Below are 20,062 nucleotides of genomic sequence, written 5' to 3' on the forward strand. Positions count from 1 at the left end.
TCTCTCTCTCTCTCTCTCTCTCTCTCTGTGTGTGTGTGTGTGTGTGTGTGTGTGTGTGTGTGTGTGATTCCTGTGCTTTGATTCTTTGGGTTCCATCTTTAGACAGCTGTGGTCCTATCTGCCCACTGCTGACATCTTCGCTCATACCTCCTGACCACTAAGAACAGAATGAAAAGCATCAGGGGGGGGATGAGTACCCAGGGGTGCCTTGAGGGTGGATGTCCAGGAAGCTAAGGAGTCAGAGGATGGGGTTGCAACACATTACCATGCTATGTAGGGAAGCGTGGGTACCCTGGAGAAAAGCTCCTACAGAATACAGACATGCCACCTGACTTTTCCATGTCACTCAAAAACGGTGTGGCCCGCATGCACTTTTAAACATGTTATAACTTCTAGAGATGTTTTTGGTGAAAATGTTTTAAGACTGTAATACAGTCTGTCACTTATGAATATAACAAGTATTTTAATATGATTTGAAGCCAGTAGACACATGAGTTATAGTCCTGTGGTGTGAGTTTCTTTTTATGAAGCCCCTGAAGCATATAGAGGGCTATTTGTCACTATGCTGACATTCTCCCATGTTACTGCTTCTTTAGTTCTTATACTTTTGACTTGTTATCACGTTATATTTTCACAAAGCTTTCAGCCTGCAAACTGTGAGGCAGGGACCTGGAGGAGCAAGCCTTTAAGACGCCTCTCTGCAGCGAGCATAGTTCCTCTGGTTCTTTTCTAACGTAGTCCTTCACAGACTTACTTGTGTGGAAATCACTAGCGCTGAGCTCTTGCTCATTCTCTACGATGTTGCTTTGTTTGGTCTACAGCTGTGTAAGAAATGGGGGGGGGGGTTGGAAAACAAAATAAACAAACAAACAAACAACAAACAAAACCCACTCTCCTGTCATTTTCTAGGCAACCAACCTGTAAAATCTTTGCTTCCAATTTAAATTTTGGAAACTGGCTTTTATCTTACTTTCCAAGGGTATTCTATATACTTTAGAGAAAGATGTTCTTTCCTACCTATGAAAGGTATGCACACACACACACACACACATTCACACACCACAAATGCACACTCTGACAAACACTAAATATATATATATATATATATATATATATATATATATATATATATATATATATATATATATATATATATATATATATATATATATATATATATATATATTTGTGTGTGTGTCTGTGTCTGTGTCTGTGTGTGCATGTATTATGACCATTGCTTGCCTCTCTGTAAGAGTCCATGTATGACATTTTCCCCTTCAAAGATATATTGTTATGGTTGCATAGAGCCTTCTTGACATTCATTAACACACTTTAATGACTCACTTCTTGTGAAACCATTTCAAAAAATAGTGTGCGATACTAAGATATGTTTATGCAGCTGCCAAGGCCTTGGTTCCTGGTATCCTCCCTGTGTGGCTGGTTCTGAACATACTTTCATGGCTTTTCCTTCACATTTGCAAGTGTGTTTGACGGGAGGTCTTTCCATTTTGTTCTGCTGTTAAGAGTCAATACACAAATTTCAATGATAGCTTGCAGCAGGTTCACATCTGCAAGTGTCTAACATTCCACTAAGAAGTTTTACAGTTTTTACAGGGACTTTCTATAGTGTTTAGTTGCGAAAAATACTGAATAGATAAAAAAAATTAAGTTAAATCTATTTCTCTTTATAGTCATCATTGCTATTTTTCCTGTGTGTAAACAACTAATTTGATGCAGTTCCCCTAAGGGAGAATAAAGTTAAAATACCATATTTGGTTTCTTAAAAAGAAAAAAATATTCTTGCTTAAAAGATCCAAATACAAGCCGGGCGTGGTGGCGCATGCCTTTAATCCCAGTACTCGGGAGTCAGAGGCAGGCAGATTTCTGAGTTCGAGGCCAGCCTGGTCTACAGAGTGCGTTCCAGGCCAGCCAGGGCTATACAGAGAAACCCTGTCTTGAAAAACCAAAAAAAAAAAAAAAAGAAAGAAAGAAAGAAAAAAGAAAAAGAAAAAGAAAAGAAAAGATCCAAATACAGTGATTCAGGGAGTTGGGGAGGGAGCACTGAAAGCTCCTTGATTTCTTAGTTTATGTTACATCTGTCCATAGTACCTTACTTCAGTGAGCACTAACCCGTATAAATATTTGTTATTGTGACTTAACCTCGGGTTAATGTTCGGTACAAATGTGAGCTCGTCATTGGACAGTTCTTGTGGCTGTCCTGTAGGGGCTCTACAAAACTGTGTTGAGTTCTACCACAGGCACTGTAAGGGTTTGGAATGTTTTCGTGTCTGTGTGTTTCATCGAAGTTCATAAACATTTTCATCCTGGATCTTAGTTACTTGGATGGTTTCTCTCCACGTTTCTCACCCCATTACATTTTATACATTATTTGTGTTGACAGTGGAGAATCATGAAGTGATAGATGCGTAATTGAATGTGTTATCTATGCCAAAGAAATAATTCCAAATTTATTTCCACATGCTGGCAATCCTCAACATAAAAACACCCAAATTAAGACTGACCTACATATACATATGGATATTCTCGGGCTCATATTTTCACTGTGTTACGCCCACAGGGTCATTCACGGCGATGACAATGTATCTCTATGAACTCGGCATGTTCAGAAGTACAGCTCCCTAAAGATGGTCAGGAGTGAAGGGGAGAGGGGGAAGTAGATTTAGAGTATGTGTACGGTTGGGGATGGTCAGGCGTGAAGGGAAGAGGGGAAGTAGATTTAGAGTATGTGTACGGTTGGGGATGAGCTCTGATGTTCAGCTTTGAAATGCACTGTGTTCTTTCGAGAGATTAGTACAGACTGACTCTAAAAAAACACCTATCCCAACATGAGCTATATGTTTTAAAACCCTTACTTACTTCAATTCAAATTCTACATTGAATGAGTCAGATTGGCTTGCGCTCACACATCTTATTTTATTTTGGGCCTTTGAGAGGAGAGTTCATATAGCCTAGGCTGCTCTAGACTTGATGATGTAGCCAAGGATGACCTTGGTCTTCTGAGCCTTTGCCTCCACTTTCCAAATGCTGGGATTACTGGCCTGTCCTATCATCCCAGCAGTAAATATAATTTTAAAATGCCTAATATTTTACAATTATTCCTCTCACATCTGAATTGGACTTCTGAATGCATTCTACTGACACTCTGGTTGGTGCCACGAGAATGCAAGGGTGAACACTTAGGCTGACCGCAGAAGATGAGGTGAGTTCTGAGCATGTGTAACCAGAAGCAGAAGAGCCTTAGGTGTTGGAGCACTCCAGGGACAGGGTGCCAGGCAGTGGGACTGATGCACAGAAAAGGAGATGCTAGGGGCAATTGGAATGTTTAGCTTTTGTCAGTTTACAAAATGCGAAAGGAAATGAATGAACTTTCTCCTCGGGTTGGCACTGTTGGCTTCCTGCAGCCCGAACTCACAGTCCACTCAGAGTTGGCCTTACTTAGCGCTGGGCTGACTTTGCATCTAACAAGAGTCTTAACCTGCATCTCTGAGGAAATGAGGCCTAGTTAGCAATCAGTTCCTGTTAGCATGCTGTGTGCCTCAGTTGTATTCCATCTGAGTGGACTTATTGCTTTTATAAGGTTTTACAACTCCACATCCTCTGTGTTTCTGTATAGGCATGCACATGTCACAGCAGGCATGTGGTGGTCAGAGGACATCTTCTAGGAGTCATTTCTGTGGAGAGTGGAACTGTTAGCCTTGGCAGCCAGAGGTTCACTCACTGAATCATTTCTCCAACCCCACCCTGCATTCTTCAGCCTTAGTTTGGAATTGTGGGGGACAGGATATGTGAAATGAACTAGCAAGAGTTAGTGGAGTAAAGCTTTATTTGATGGACTTTGTGTAATATTCTGGTTCTAATAACTTCTGGCCCTAACAACTTCACAGATGTACCCTGGCAGGTCAGGATTCCCAGAACCATAGGGATCAATCCACAAGGAAAGAGCTCATGTTCCTCCAACTGTCCAGAATCATTGGCTCTATTGTTCCAGTGAGTTCTATGGCTGGGTTGTGCTGCATGAGGCCTCTGGGCCTGCTCTTCCTATCCTATAGTCTGGAATGCTTCCGTCTGTCCTCTGCCTTTACTTTTGCCTGCTCTTCAGATTTTTCTGCAAGTGCCCTCTAGCCTAGGCCAGATCTTACTTCAGACACTCAGGGAATTGCATTGCCGTGTGATTAAGTCCATGAGTTTGCAACTCTACATTTATCGTTTTGATTATGTTGCTTAGCCTCTGTGCCCTCCAATTGGAATGCTTAATGGAAACCAAAATTCTTTCTCATGGTGTCCATAGCTTGTGTATGAACCATGCCTGGTTTTGCTTAGCTTCCAGGGCTGGATGAGCTGGGGCTTGCTCAGAGTGGCTGAGATGCGTTGTTTGCCATCTGTGCTCTGCACAGACATGGTACTCAGGCGACAGTGTCCTTTGGTTAAAAGTGGCGATGGTAGTAAGAGCTGTCGGGAGTGATGGGTTTATCAACAGTGAGATCACTTTAGAATGGGAAAATGAAGGCAGCACATCAGAGGAGGAGGCGCTTTCTTCAAGTGCTGAATTGTCTTCTCCTCACTTTCTGGAGCTGTCATGAGTCTGCTAATGGGTAGAATAGCACTGAACTCTGTCCACAGTGGTTAACCACTAAAACATTCTTGTCACCATCCAACACACTTCAATTTACCTAGCAAGCCAACATCTCGTGACCAGTTTCAGGAGAGCCAAACTTCAGCAGCACTCAGAGCTGTTTCTGAGGACCAGGAATATGTGTATTTAGAGGAGACTGAATCCCTGTTTACCGCTGCTTTGCTTTGCGTCTCACCATGTAACCCTAGCTGGGCTTGAACGTGTTGCTTTCCTGCCTCCATTTCCAGGTGCTGTAATTACAGCACGTGCCAGTGGGCTGGCTGGAGAGTGGACCCTCGTCCCTGTCTCCTCCCATTCTTCTTGGTGTGTCTGTACCACACACCAGTTGTGAAGACCGTGCTGGACTTTGGCTCTGGGATAGCAAATGTCTACAACTAACTCCTTATCTTGGTTTTAATGAGAATCATCTCAAACTTTTCAAGAAAGCTGTGGGTGGTAAAACCTCCTTTGTTTCACTGTTTCTTCTTGGCCAATGGGGAATTTCTTTAAACAAAGAACAAGAATACATTAAATAACTGAGTTAAAGCAGAATTATAGAAGGGAAGACCAGAAATTAACAGAATCCTAATTAAAATTAAGCATACAAGTTAGTCGTTGGTTTTGATCATTAACTGTTTGTAATATTAGCTTCTGATTAGAAGATAACCAAAACGCGTTGTTTCTATTTAAAACATTAGCTGGTGTGGTGGTACAGAATTTTAATTCTAGCACTCAGAGGCAGAAGCAGGAGGATCTCTGTAAGTTCGAGGCCAGAATGGTCAAAATAGCAAGTTCCAGGACAGCCACAGAATCTGTTAACAGAATAATGACAATAACAAAAATACTAAGACTCAAGGCTTTGGGATGTGCTCTTATATTTCTGCCAAAAATTCTTCCCTAGGTCACCTGAGAGTGGACATGCCTTTTGTCTCTGCCATAGTCCCAAGAACTGAGTCCTCAGATAGCCCACTGCTGAGATAGTGCGGAGGCAGGTGTATGGAACACTGGGGGAAACAATGCTGTCATTTCTTGGAAAAGCTAAGAAAATCCAGAGTCCCAAGGAGTTTGGATTTATAACAGATGTTTAAACTGTGAGTCTGAAGACTAAGCCCAGGACCAGGTCGTCTCCTAAAGACAATTGAACTCTTTGCTACAGAAAAACTAGGAAATGAATAAAGTAGAGACTACACATATTCCATTAGGAAAATAAAAGGCAAGAGGAAACAAATAGCCTTTGCTTTATCTTTTAATGTTGAACTCAGGCAAACTATACCAACCGCAAAATTCTTTAGTTAGGTAAGACAATCTAAGGGACAATTGCAGGAAGCACTGGCCTGCTTCTGAAGGGCACAGCAAGCATTCTTGAGCATCTGACACTGTGATTGCTAGGCTTTCTGCCCATGGTCAGCTCCTGATTCTGAGAACACTTTCTAATTCTGGAGAATGCATATCTTTTATTCTTTCTGCATTATCAGATTTCACGAGTGAGGACTTTTTTTCCAAGCATTTTACTCATATACCTCTTGAAAAGAAAAGTAACAGGTGGAAATTGAAGTTAGGCTTTCTCTGCAGTGGAAAAAATATATTTACTATTCACAAAAACACATTATTCTCTTTGATTTTGATGGCACTGGGTTAGAAACAGACATGGGTATGACTTGGGCCCTGCTGTAATGAACTCAAGAGAACATCTCTAGAAGTTGATTGCTTTAGAAGAGTATGAATTATTGTCAGGAAAAAAATAGATGAGAGAGAGAGAGAGAGAGAGAGAGAGAGAGAGAGAGAGAGAGAGAGAGAGAGAACGAGAACTACCCAGGTTTGGGTTGTTGCGTGGGAGTGACAATGGGTGAATAAGTCAGCCAGAGTCCAGAAAATGCTTCATGTAGGAGACAGCAGTTGAACACTGTCTTAAAGGTCACCAAGAGACTTGCCACATTACTGAGGAAAGGAAAAGAAGCCTATGTGGGGAAAGAACTAGCCCAAGAAGCCCCAAAGAACTGAGAGTTGCCTAGTGCAGAGAGCTTCCACAGGCTCAGGACCAGGTAGGTATGTGGAAGGTACCCTAGCACATTGAGACTTGGCAAAATCTTTGCTGAAAACCAACTTGGGAAAGAGTCTGTCACAGTCCCCAGTGCCAGGCTAAAAGTTACAACGTCCATTCTAAGGTCCAAGGGGCACTATGGCAGTCCTGGAAGTGCCAGGGTGCCATGATCAGATTCGTACTTCAGGGAAACAGTTCTGGGTGCTTGTGCACTGGAGACGAAGACTTTACAGCTCCTGGGGATCTCTGAAGTATTTAGCAAGTTCTTGAGAAAGGGGTGTCTGTAAACCTTGCTAGTTATCCTCTTAACATGACACAGAAGCATTCTTCAACTTGATTTTTGGGAAATGACTTTTGGGATCTAGAGGAGTGGGCTTGGGCTGCGTTCTTCACATTTTCTAACACTAGTAGGCATTGGGCATGCTGAGACCCCTGCAAAGAAACTCAACTTCCCATGCGTCAAAAATAGGATGACGCTGAACTATGGAGTCTTCACACAAAACCGTAAATGAAAAATGTTCTCGAATCTATGATTGTCTGATAACGTCCAGCAAAACAAGGGTGTCCCAACCTTATGCCTGCATTTGCCCCTGGCAGTTGAAAGTTCAGTTCACTTCCTTAATTAGTTTTGCCTCTATGACCCAGAGGCCCTGGGATATACATCCACTTCATTTTTACCTGATAGCCCACTGACAGGCAGAGTTCCCATCAGTTGTGATGTAAATCTTAGGCTTTTTAAAAGGGTTTTGTTTTTGCCTCCCTACTGATGTATTTTGAGGAATAGCAGCTCTGGGAGAAAGGAAGGAGATAGTTTAAGGGGGAGGGGGCAGAGCTTGGACCTGCCTATAGAGGAATCCCCACTGACCTGGTCAGTCTGACCTATTGAATGGTCTGAATACAATAAATGCTGTTTTATCCTGCCTTGAAAGGCAGGAGATAGCACAGTCTAAATGCCTAGGCATGCTTAAATAGGCGACATGGGATGTTTGAGTTGAGTGTGTTTGAAATCTGAGCTCTCTGGCAGCCTGGGAATTGCCACAGGTCACCTGCCTTGTTCCACAGGGACAGGCCCAGGTCTCACTAGAGACTGTCCAGAGCGGAATCGTAATACAGATTCCTTTCTTTGTTGGTTGGCCTCATTCAATAGACCATGGCCTATAAAATTTTGTAAAAACAATTCTTAAATATTATTTGAAAGGGCAAATGGCCTACGCTGAAAGGTTTGACAGTTTGACATATAGTGCATGGTTTTTGATAGGTTGGAAACTGGAAAGTGTGGCCAAGAGTCTCCCCCTGCTTGTTAGAAGCAGGGTGTTGGTAGACTAGTCCCCTTTTGTGGTATGGAGTGCCTTTGCTTCTCGCAATCTGGCAATGCGTCTGCTTCAGGGATCTGCAATCCTTTTAGACTAATTTGTGAGAGAGCAGAAAAAAATTGCTGGCACCTTAGAATCCAGTGTCCAGAAGCACAGAGCCAGGTACCGCCAATTAATCATGGCAAGGCAGACTCCTCTAGAGATCCCTGAGAGCATCAGAGCCTCTGCCCAGAGAGTCACGTAGGTGAGGGAAAGAAAGGAATGTGAGTGGCCCGGGCTGCTCTCATCAGAACCTGGGAAGTTGCAGGGAGTGGATTTCTGCATTAGAATATTACATACATGCAGCAGTGTGCACGCAGGCAGCCATTGCTGCCTCTGCATAGCCAAAGGCCATTTGCAGGAGCCTCTGGCCCCTCAGTCACTGGCCTACTAGTTAATTGCCACACGGACTTCATGACACATGGGCAGATAATATGACATTTTCGGTTTCTGTCACTAGCAAACGCCACAACGTTGCTTGCACTAGTTGCTAAGAAGCTGTCAGAAACCATTAGCAGTTGGCTAAAGTCGCCCTGTGGCATTTCCTCATAGCATCAGCAAAACGAGCATAAATCACCCACTGGAGCCCACTGCTACCCTAATGAGGCCGTAAGCTTGTTTATGGAGTAGCATCATTTTTATGATTATTTCCACCTTTTCAGTTTGCCTTCATTTGGCGGCAGGAGAAGTCAGCACCAGGAATGAAGTCACTGCTGACATTTTACAAATGGGCTTCAGAGCTTCTGCCTGCTGCCGTGGTCGGCCGTGCTTCTCCAAGTTTGTGTAGTGATCTTAAAAATAAAAAGTAAATAAATAAATAAATAATAAAAAAGGAAATAAATCCTCCCGAGACCACATCGAGGTGACTGTATCAAATTGCGGAGTGAATTGAAATGCTAAAGGTACAATTGACCATTTAGACTCTCCTCTGAGGTCGAGACGCTGGGAGATCAATTTTCAATGTTAGAAAGTGGAAGAGGTTAAACAATTTATTAAAATCTATGAAAGTGTTTGCTTTTAGAGCCCTCTGTTTTATTATGCTCTTCTTGGCCCCCATCTTCTCCATTTCCCTAACCGTGTTGGGAAGGAGCACGGTTTATTGTTTTAGGCTTTCTGAACATGCACCAGTATTTACACTGGATTGAAAGCATTTGCTTCCAATGAAAATCTTGTCTTAGATTACAACTCAGCAGTGTAATTTCCCTCCCAGATGGGAGTAAAGTAGCTGTATTTGCCTAAAAACAGTAGGAAGAACAAACTGTGCAGTAAGCTGGGGCTGTTTTTGGCTTGAGCTAATGATGTAACAGAAACCTTTTATTCAAGAGAGGTCACTGCCAGGGACTGAAGGGGTGATCTGGCTCCTGCCTGAAAGGCCTCTCCATTGTATCTCCATAAGTCTTCACTTAAAAATCCTGTTCTTAATGCTTCTGCTTTCATACAGCAGAAATAAACAGGAAAGGTTCTGGGGATGGTTACACGTGGAATGCAGAAAGCCTCCCTCTCCTAATGGAGTATATAATTCAGGTGCCCTCAAGGCGTGCTTTCAGGAATTCTTTTGCCCGAGGTAATGGGAAGCTAAGGCTGCTTTAAGGCCTTGATTATCTATTAATGCACAAAGCTGGAAAAAAGTCATCTCCACTGGATTATGGTAGATATTTCCATAAATTATCAATGAATCCTCTTCTAGGCAGGCACTAGACATTGCTTGCTAAATTAATCTGAAGGGGTTTGAGATGGATAAAAAAGGCTATTTTTTGTGAAGGTGGAGACCTATCTCGGAGAGGTGGGGAAAGAGTATTGGTAGGTTAGAAGCTTTTCATTTTTAATCGCTGAGCAAGTCCTATGTTTCTCTTCCTGGGCCACCTTCTGCATATGGAAGGTGGATTAGCTATGGTGAATTTAAACGCTGTGGAGCCGTTTTCTCTTTTCATGTTTCTTTAATGAATTGTTGTTTTATGTGGTGAATGGCTTCTCTGTAGAAGAAGCTTCTTTAAACACTGGACTTTCAAAGAATTGATTAGGCAAACCCAAGGGGATTGCTCATAACACTCGGTTAAGCAAATAAAGGGCAGGCAGCATTGACTTAGGTGTATAGGTATCTGGTCCATCAAGGAATCCAACATGAGCATATCCAGCTATGTGACACTGAAAATCTGGACTTTCTCCCTGAGTTGGATGGGCTGATGGCTTTGGTGTTGGGGGTCTTCATGATCTTTTCTAGAGAAAACTCAGTCTATGAGCCCGGGAAACCTTCAGGACTTACAGATATTAAATGCACTAAACTTATTATAGATGTTTTATAAAAGTTTACATTACAAGAAGCTCTGCCAAAACTCATGGTGTGGTGTAGCTCTACTAACAGTCGAAATGTTGGAATCCATCTGCTCCTGACTAGAAGGAGTTTATCTCAGGACACATTAAGACAAGTGAAAGCCACCAGGGGTCACTTTTCACATGTCACAAGGGTGGGGCATGAGTTTTCTGATACAACAGTTGTGAACAATTGAAGATCTGCAGCGTAACTGCTATAGGCTATTAGAATGAATGAAATCCAACTAGCAACCCTTGTTGCATTGAGGACTTAGAGTAGCAACAAGCGATGGAAAAAGTGAAGCCATGGACGGAAGTCTAATGGGATTACCAATAGGTAAAAGTCATCAGGAAAGTGTACTAGCAAAGTGTCAAGTTCTTAGGACCATAGGTTCCCAGTGACTTTAGTGGGATGAGTGTGCCCCGGGGTGTGGCTGCTACCGCACACTGAAGCCTGGCTACTGTAGCTTTTCATTCTGAGCCCAGATCAATCAGTCCATTTCTAAAACTTACAGACAGAGCAGAGGGCCTCAGGTAGCTCCTTGATAAGACGTGTCAGAGCACAGCTGCTGATCAGGATAGTGGGTTTAGTCCATTGTTATATGTCCTTTGACTTTGGTGCAAAGATCAAAACTAGGTATTTCTAATGTAGATCTTGATATATATATATATATATTCCTGTGATTATATGGGTAACTTTGTTCTCATCTTATCATATATGGCATTATTAAAGGAATGCTGTATTATCATTTTACTGAGTTGCAGAACTCAAGTATTTCCTAAAATAAGCAACTCAAGTGTTTATAACAAATATCAGTAGAAAAACTGAATTCTTTAGGAATATGTTACCAGGTGACCTCTCTGTGAGTGACCTTTGAAGAAAAGAATGTAGAAAGTACCCAGATTATTAGTGCAATGCAATTCTAGCATTACTTTATTTTACTTCAATTGCAATTATCTTGTAATTAAAAACTATGTCAGGGGTTGTTTTCCCTTACTGAATTTGATACTCTTGCGACACTAAGCAAAATTATATCTCTCCTTTGAAGCATTCCATGACAAATTGCTTATGTGATGGATTGCTTGCAGTTTCCCATCTTGCTCCCACCCCCACCAGTCTGAAGATAGATCACCTGTGGCAGCAGTTGCTGTATTAAATGCATCTTCTCATCAGTTGACGTCAGTGACTTTATATGGAGTTCAAATACTCAGGCAGAGACCCCCACTAACCATGTCACCACACTGAACTCCCCAGTAGAGGTATTACATATACTGAAATAATTACCATGGCAACAAAGCCACTCAAGACATGGATATTTCCCTCCAGTCCTTTTGCCTTTATTACTGATCTTTGAAAGATTTTTTTTTTATAGGCATGATTATTTTTGAGCTGAGACCTTGTTCTTTCTCTTTGTCTTGGAATTTAAAAAAAAGTACCAAAGAAACTACTAATCATTTAACTGATCTTTTGATTTTGTTTGTATCCAAAGGCATTCTATTTGAATAAAGCATGTTAAGGTAGCATCAGTCAAAATTTGATTCACTATATTTGCAGGTGATGGCTTGGACAACAGTGTAGCTTCCCCCAGCACAGGTGACGATGATGACCCTGATAAGGACAAAAAGCGTCACAAAAAGCGTGGCATCTTTCCCAAAGTAGCCACCAATATCATGAGGGCGTGGCTGTTCCAGCATCTAACAGTAAGTGGATTCTAAATGACATATGTAAACTAAATATGGACAATGAACCAGTTTTGATAGAAAAAAAAAAAACGATCCCTCTGCGCTTCCTACATCACTGTGTTCCCCATTTTTTAACCAAGGGTTAGCACTTATTTTCTAGACCCATACCCTAAAAATCAGGAGCTTCATTTGAAGTTCCCTATTGTAATTGTGTTAATTTTCAAAAGTTATAAGGCTCGGAAGTCCATGTGTACTTGTGGTTTTATGAATGTATGTTAATGTCATTGCTTTTCAAAGTGACTCTGAAGTGCTTCCAGCTAGCGACTAAACTTTCTAAAAGGAAAGTAAAACCCTTCCTATGGATGGTAACTGGAGTGAGCACTGTAGTGGACCCTCATAGTAAATGATCTCTAAAGCCATCTATAGTGTTTGGATGGAAGATGGTCATGTAATTTGCTGTACAGTGGCTTGAATAGACCCTTTCATTACAACAGTTATGCGGTGAGTCACCCCAGTGAGAGTTGTCCCTGCAGTGAGAGTTGTAAAGGAAAACAGCAATACACAGGCAACTCTTCCTGTGCAGTCCCCTGGGACTTTCCTAGCTGAGCAGCAGTTTATATTGTCTGTCTGGGCACTGTTCTTTTCACTGCAGGAATTCTGGAGATGTGAGAAACTGGAGACTTGGGGCTTTATGCCAACGGGGGATTGTTTAGTTTGCTGATTGTTCTGAATGAATTTCATGCTCAAAATATTTATAATCACAGTCTTTTGGTGGCTATATTGTAAGTGTATGTGGGCTTTTTGGCATTTTAGAAAGAAGCCAAACTAAAAATCTATGGATAAAATAATATTCTAAAATAGAGTTAAAATTCTTGACCAGGCCATTTTCAATATTACGGATGCAGGTTAAAATAGGGGTACGTAGATGAACAGAAGTTTAAAAATTGTGACTTTGGCTTCAATAGACTTACTATTTTAAACTTAGATTGCTTTTCTTAAAGGCTTTTCTCCCTAAACATGAAAGCCCAGAGCCTGGTGACTCTCAGTCGAAGCCCAGAGCCTGGTGACTCTCAGTCGCTTGCTGAATTTTACAGCCACCTTCTTCAAGAGTTGTTCTAGTTTGAAGGAACATACTCAGTGGTATATGAAAGCAACATTAATTCTGCTGCTCTGGATAGGGGCTGTACCTCCAATAACACTCAAGGATATAAACTAATCCACCTTCTCCAGCCCTGATGAATGAAATAAAAACCGAGAGCAGTTGCAAAAACTAAAGCAATAGTTTTCTCTTCTTTCCATAGTGATTCAAAACATGGTCTGCACTAGTGGTTCTCAACCGTTTCAATGCTATGACCCTTTAATACAGTTCCTCATGTCATGGGTGACCCCCAACTATAAATTTATTTTTGTTGCTGCTTCATAACTGTCATTTGCTACTGTTAGGAATTGTACTGTTTTATATATATATATATATATATATATATATATATATATATATATATATATATATATGCAGGATATCTGACCCACAGGTTGAGAACCTTTGGTCTAGACAATGTTGAACATTTTTAAGTAAAGTTCATGAGATGGTTAGCACTGGGAACTACTGGTTTAAGACACCATGACTTTGACAACGTTTTTGCTTTCCTTGAAAGGATCCTGATTTTGTTACTTGTCTAAAATTTGTTGCATATAGGTGAATGTTTTGTGGTCTGCCTTGTGTCACTTTCCAATGATGATGATCAACCATGGGTGCACTAGAGAAGGAAGGACTGTGGTACCCAGGGCAGATGAGGAAAGCATCATTTACAGAAAAGGTGACAGTCAAGCTGGGTGCTCATGTTGGGATGCTACGGTTTGTCTGAGAGCCAACTGGCTGAGAGTTGAATCAAATCTGCAGTAAGAGTCAAATCAGGTTGGCCCTGAACTTACACCAAACTATTGCTATTTCCTGTCTTAACAGAAAGAAGAAATAGATCTCAGCGCCCTTCTCAGCCTGAGATAGAAGTTTGGGGTGACTTGACTCTGAGATGTCCCCTGAATAAAATATAATCAAATATTGGTTAGGACAAAATCAGAGAGATAAGAGTAAGCTATCTCACTCATCTGCCAAGGTTCCCAGGTTGTACCCCTGAGAGGAACCAGAGATCAATACCATCTAAAAGAAAGAAAAATCAAACAGACACCAAATCCTTTCTAGTGGCATGATTTTTACCTATAGCATAATGCTTATGTGAACTGTGTATTACTGGGACAATTGTAATGGAAATTACCCACAAGCCGATTTGTGGAGGCCTGGCTGGTTGCCCTCAGTCAGTAGTGTGGGTCACTGCCCTGGAAGAGAAGTCCTCCCTCCAGGCTTCTTGGACTTTCTATGAAAGTCTGTGGAAGTTGCCTTGCAGTTTCTATTGGGGACTTGTGTTCCCTGACCCACCCCAGCATCTTCTGCTCATAAAGAACTATGGGTGATGAGAACGACTTCCAAGAAGTCAGTTCCTCTGATAGCATTTTTGAAAGTATATTTCAAAAAGTATTTGAGCTATGGGGCATGGGATGTTTTCACCCAGCTACTTTCTCCAAGATGAATCCACCCACCTCCTATAACAGAACGGCAAGTGGATTTCTATTTTCAAGGAATCCCTCCCCCCCATTTTTATTTTCGATACTTACAGAGAGAATGTCTGGGGCACTTAGGCAAGATTACAGTCAGGAGCTGATTCCAATAAATTCTATGGAAAAAACAATAGATTTGAAAGAGTATTGCTGAGTGTCCTACGTGATAATGCTGACCCTATGGCAACTTTACTCCAAGTCCTAGTAGCTCTCTAGGGACACATACTTTTTCCTTGGGAAAACTGGCACAGATCGTAAAACAATTGCATTATTTCTATGTGATTACTGTGATTTGCCTGGAAACTACATTATGAAATACTGCTTCACATTAAGGACCAGTCAAAACTCCGATTAATTAAAAATAGTCAAAACCATTTATTTGTAAATTAGAATGAATTTTTCCTAAATACCAAGAGATGTATTCTAAAAGCTGGAACGCCTTGTAGAAAGTAAGTTGCTAGTTTGTCCTTCCTTCCTTTCTTTCCTTCCTTCCTTCCTTCCTTCCTTCCTTCCTTCCTCTCTCTCTCTCTCTCTCTCTCTCTCTCTCTCTCTCTCTCTCTCCCCTTCTTCTTCCTTTCTTTTTTCTCTCTTTCTTTCTTTCTTTCTTTCTTTCTTTCTTTCTTTCTTTCTTTCTTTCTTTCTTTCTTTCTTTCTTTCTTTCTCTTTCCCTTCCCCTTTTACAATAAATGAACGGATACTTCTATTGAGTTTATTCATTTTAAAAGGTGAAAAGGCTTTCGAGCATTTGTGTGTTAAAGGCATAGAAAAGGCTTTGCAGCCAGTTGCAGGGGAAGAAAGCTGTGTTGGTATTCAGTTAGCCACAGGTAGATTTAATCAGTCACCCATGTCACTAGTCCAGAGAGCTAAAGGCTGTGTCTTGGACTCATAGACTGTAGCCATCTAACCTGCATACTCACGCATAATAAAGACAACAGGAGCAAGGGAAACAAGTCTGAGGGTCTGGTGATTATCGAGTCAATCCCTCCAGCTTAGACTTCCTGAACATTTGTCAGGGTTGATAAGTAGGGAAAGTCTCTTCAAAGAAACGATCCCCTGCAAGAGAAAAGGTTGGCTGACATGATTTAGATAGTTAATAAGAGAGAAGCGGAAAGGAAATAGAAGCATTTATTCATGGAGATGCTTGTGTTTGCCTGAAGAAAAACCATTGCACACAATTACAAGCTACTTAATATCTTCATGAGTCAGAATCAGTACAGGACTTATGTCACATCAAGATATTTCCCCTTCTCCTGGGCATTATCCCCAAAGTAAACGACATACTGTGTCTTTGGGCTTCTGCTGGATGTGTTTCACATTCCACATCATTTACTGCATTGTGTTGTAAAGATATGTTCCTGGGCCACTTGGGATGTTGAAAAGAACTAAATACAATGTTTCAGGTTAAAAAAAAAAAAAAAGCAAGGGTCTTTGGTTTCCCTACCTTATCATATTGCATTTTAAAGCTATAATCTAGCTAGAAAACTGACTAATGATGGTCTTCTTTAGAATGTGCAGTGATTGTGTGCTCCTGTTTGGAGGCTCTGTGTATTTCAGGCATCCTGAAAGTTGGGAGGAATAGAGGTCAAGATACAGACTCAGGTGGAGAAATTATTTAAAGGTCAAAGGTTATCACTTGGTTTTAACTAGAAGCCAGTCTTCCTGACTCCCAGTCTTTGCACTGATATGAGGATACTTGCAGGTTAAGCCTTATAAATGTTGTTTCTGAGACAAATATACACATTTTCTATGTGTGCTTGCTTCCTTTATTTCTTTATCTTCTCTGTGTGAACATCTAGCCTGGAAAATATTTTTGTTATGTGTGTGGCCAAATTCATGGCTCAATATCTGATTTATAAAACCTTCGTCTCATGGATACAGCCAGTGTGAGAACTTGTAGCATCTTCCAGATTGAGAATGGTGTTTCCATAGAAACACTATTAGATGAAAAGTGCCCTGCGGGTCCGCCACTCTACTCATGGAGCAAATGGAATTGGACTGGGAATTGATTGCTGTAGAAGAGACAGATGTTGTCCTCTGGTTCTGCTCTTGGTAACAAGATCTCTTGGAGCATCTCAGTGTCATAGCCCTGCGAACAGTTCTGGAGGGATCGCCAGCTAGACACTGCAATCAAGTATTGCAGTGGGAAAGTTCTAGTTGATATCTCAATGGCTTTTTCTGTTGATCAAGGTACTAGAGGGGTCAGAAGGTACACCAGTATCCACACAGGGAGCTATCAGTGACCTTTTCTTTTCTTCTTACATTTTTATTTCTTAACAGTGAATATTCTTAGCCTGTCTTACCTGTTTAGAAAGAAGTAGGGCAGATTTTAGGAAGCAGAGCGGCAGGTCATCTGTATTTGGGAAAACTTACTTGAGATGTCAATCAGGATAATACAAAGTTCTGCAGCAAGGTGGTCTGTCTAAATCAACCCTAAACCACTTTGATTCTCATGTGTCTGGCTAAGGGAAGTGGTTTATAATTAGAGCAGTTAAATTGCATGTGTGTGTATGCTTGTGTGTGTGTGTGTGTGTGTGTGTGTGTGTGTCTGTGTGTCTGTGTGTCTCACTGAAAACCAAGGCTTTGCAGTGTGCTAAGCCAGCCCTCGACTACTAAAACATACCTGTAACTCAGAAGTTTGATTTTCTTTTTACAACTTGCAGCAATCCTCCTGCCTCGGCCTCCCAAGTGCTGGGATTGCTAATATGAATCATCATGCATTATCTGCAGATATTAAATCACTATACTTAAACACTAGTAGGGAAAAGTGAAAGCTTTTCCTTCCAGATGTCTCTGGACCACATTTAAAACAAGCTCTTTCCTTTGTGGTCATTGCTTTGACCCTGGCCTTACACTTCCTTTGCCCATAGCTAGGTTCTGCTGGCACCAACTCAGGCTCAGCCAGTGAGGCTACTTTTGAATCTTAAGAGATGGCTGCAGCTTTTAACATCCCAATGACAGCATATTCCAACTCTGATTACATAAGAACCCTGGCTGCTTCTCATCCAAGTGGGAATCACCTGTCTCAGGAGGAAAGTGGAATGGATTATTTAATTATTGGAGAGACGGGAATGCCCTAATTATTCTGCGATATGCATCACCTAAATTCTGTTCAGTCGTGAAGATGGAATGAGGGGCTAACAGATTCTAGGGCAGCTGCCTTCTTTTTTTCTTGGGTAGTTATTGAAATCCTAATGGATGGGTGATGAATTTTCTTAGGTCAGGTAAACTGAAAAGGCTACAGCTGGAGTTCTTCACCCAGAAGAATTGGAGTTAATACTAATGATCATTGTGAATTAGAAGATCAAAGGGGAACATAGTCCTGTCTTCAAGTTCTTGCCCCAGAGGCCATTAGTGACCTGGCAGGGCCCTCTCCCAGCCTTTCCCCCACCTCTTCCCTTTGCCTGTTCTTTCTTGCCTACTCCTAGCTGTACACCTTTGACCTGGTGTAATTATGCTCTGTTGATGAGGAGACAGAAAAGAGAAAACAATCAAATGTGAAAACAAAAGGCCAGCTTCACCCAGGTACACAGGGCTCACAAACAGGATGCTGTTCCATGCTCATTCCCAGCTTCGAGCGGAAGGAATGCTTGTCCTCAGAAGGCTCGCCCAGTTCACTGATGCTCAGTCCCTCAGTAGGACCTTTTGTAGGGTCTAGCTAGCAATAGCCAGCAAGAGCTCAAAATAGAAAACTCCTTTCATTTCCAAAGCCAGGAAAGAAATGTAGCAGATTTGGTTTCTTGGCATATGCTTTTTCATCCTGGATTCTAGGAATCAAATCGGGAGCCTGCACATGCCAGGAAAGTGCTCTACCACTGAGCCACACCCCCAAGCCCTCTGATGTACTCTTAATTGGGCTAATTAGATAAAGATTGAGTTTAAATCAAAAGTGTCCACATGAGCTCATGTTATTAGGTTGCTTGTGGCTGTACACATGACTGAACTCTAGCCATCATTCAGACTTCAAAGCCCACATTAGCAGTATGTCCGCCTTTTATTCCAGTTAATGACGATATGTTTGCTAAGACAAACTATCAAACATGATCAATGAATATGCATGCAAGTGGTCCTCCTCAGTTTATTATTTAGGTTAAAATTGGGATACCACATGTCCACGTCTGAAACTATCTTCTTTTTTGTCTCACCCTAAACTAACTCAATTCGGTCTTGAGGAATTCTGGGTTATACAAGTCTGACTGGTTACTTTCTCGGGGTCTGAGAGTCTTAGAAGCCAGCAGTGGCATCAGAATCCATAATCCGGGGACTTTGGTGTTCCAAAAACATGGGCAGAAGCTTTGAAAGTTTGAGAGCAGCCTGGCTTACTAGAGAGTATCTGATGCACAGAGAGGCCCTTTTTCAAAAATATCTGACCAACCAAACAAAAAAAGATAAGATCCCTGGAAGGTACTTTGCCCTGAAGAATGGGGGTTTGACTAAGGGAAATACAGGCTGGTTTTGTTTTCTAGAGGTACAATTTTTGTCTGATTTGTCTTAGATTGGTTTGGTTGGTTGTTTGGAGAGAAGTAAAACTATATGTCATGGAGTTCAATTGCTGTGTTTGACATAATTGGAAACATCCTCTTCATACCTCAGTCATTCTCATGAAAGTATTACTGTACATACATGCTTATTTTAATAATATATTTAAATATGAATTTTTCTGCAGAATAAAATTTTAACCTTTGCCATCTCTGCCAGTTGTAATGAGGAAAAGTAACCAATTTTGCTTCAAGTCTCCAAATTAGTCATGTTGTCTAGTTTTTCCATTTCTGTTTATATCAGCCTGTTCACATCTATTGCTGTGAATAAATACCAGAATCCACAAGAAACATAGGCATGAAAAAGCTATTCTAACAACAGTTCTGCACAGAGGGAAGTTAGAGCAGAAACTGGAGCAGGGGCTATGGAAGAGTGCTGCTTACTGACTTGTTCCCAAGCTGACACGTGGTTACTTTTCTGATAGCTCAGATCTACCTATCTGCATAAGGATGGTACCACCCATAGTGGGCTGGGCCATTCTACATTAGTTAGCAATCAAAAAAAAAATATCCACAGATGTGTCCACAGGCAATATGGCACAGGCAATTCTTCAGTTGAAATTCCCTCTTCTTAAGTGTATGAAGTGGCATCCAGTATTAACCGTCATATAGCCTATGCCAGTAGCCAACCAAATAGGGGGAGACCATATTATAAAGGATTATTTCTTGGGTCCTTTTGATCATGACCCAAGCTTACTTGAGTTATACAGAATAACTTGAGGTTGCAATTTTACTTTATTGATATTTCAGTTCAGTAATGATAATGATTATTTAGTTTTCACCAAAATGATTGCTTGTGACATAGGCACCTCTGAGTGTAGAGGCTCAGGCCTGGGAATCACCTCAGGGTGTCAAGGATACAGTAGAGCCAAAGATGGTGGCTCATGCTTGCAAC

The 20,062-nt window shown here is 41.4% G+C and overlaps 1 protein-coding gene across 2 annotated transcripts in view; it reads left to right on the forward strand.

Moving 5' to 3' along the window:
* Meis1 (Meis homeobox 1) overlaps window positions 1–20,062 on the forward strand; it is a 138,079-nt gene that overhangs the window by 66,003 nt on the left and 52,014 nt on the right. For both annotated transcript variants that reach the window (XM_021210293.2, XM_021210294.2), the window contains exon 8: window positions 11,892–12,037. In XM_021210293.2, the coding sequence (XP_021065952.1) occupies window positions 11,892–12,037 (146 nt within the window). The remainder of the gene's footprint in view (window positions 1–11,891; window positions 12,038–20,062) is intronic.

This window comes from Mus pahari, chromosome 13, assembly GCF_900095145.1.
Source record: "Mus pahari chromosome 13, PAHARI_EIJ_v1.1, whole genome shotgun sequence".
Lineage (NCBI taxonomy): Eukaryota > Metazoa > Chordata > Mammalia > Rodentia > Muridae > Mus > Mus pahari.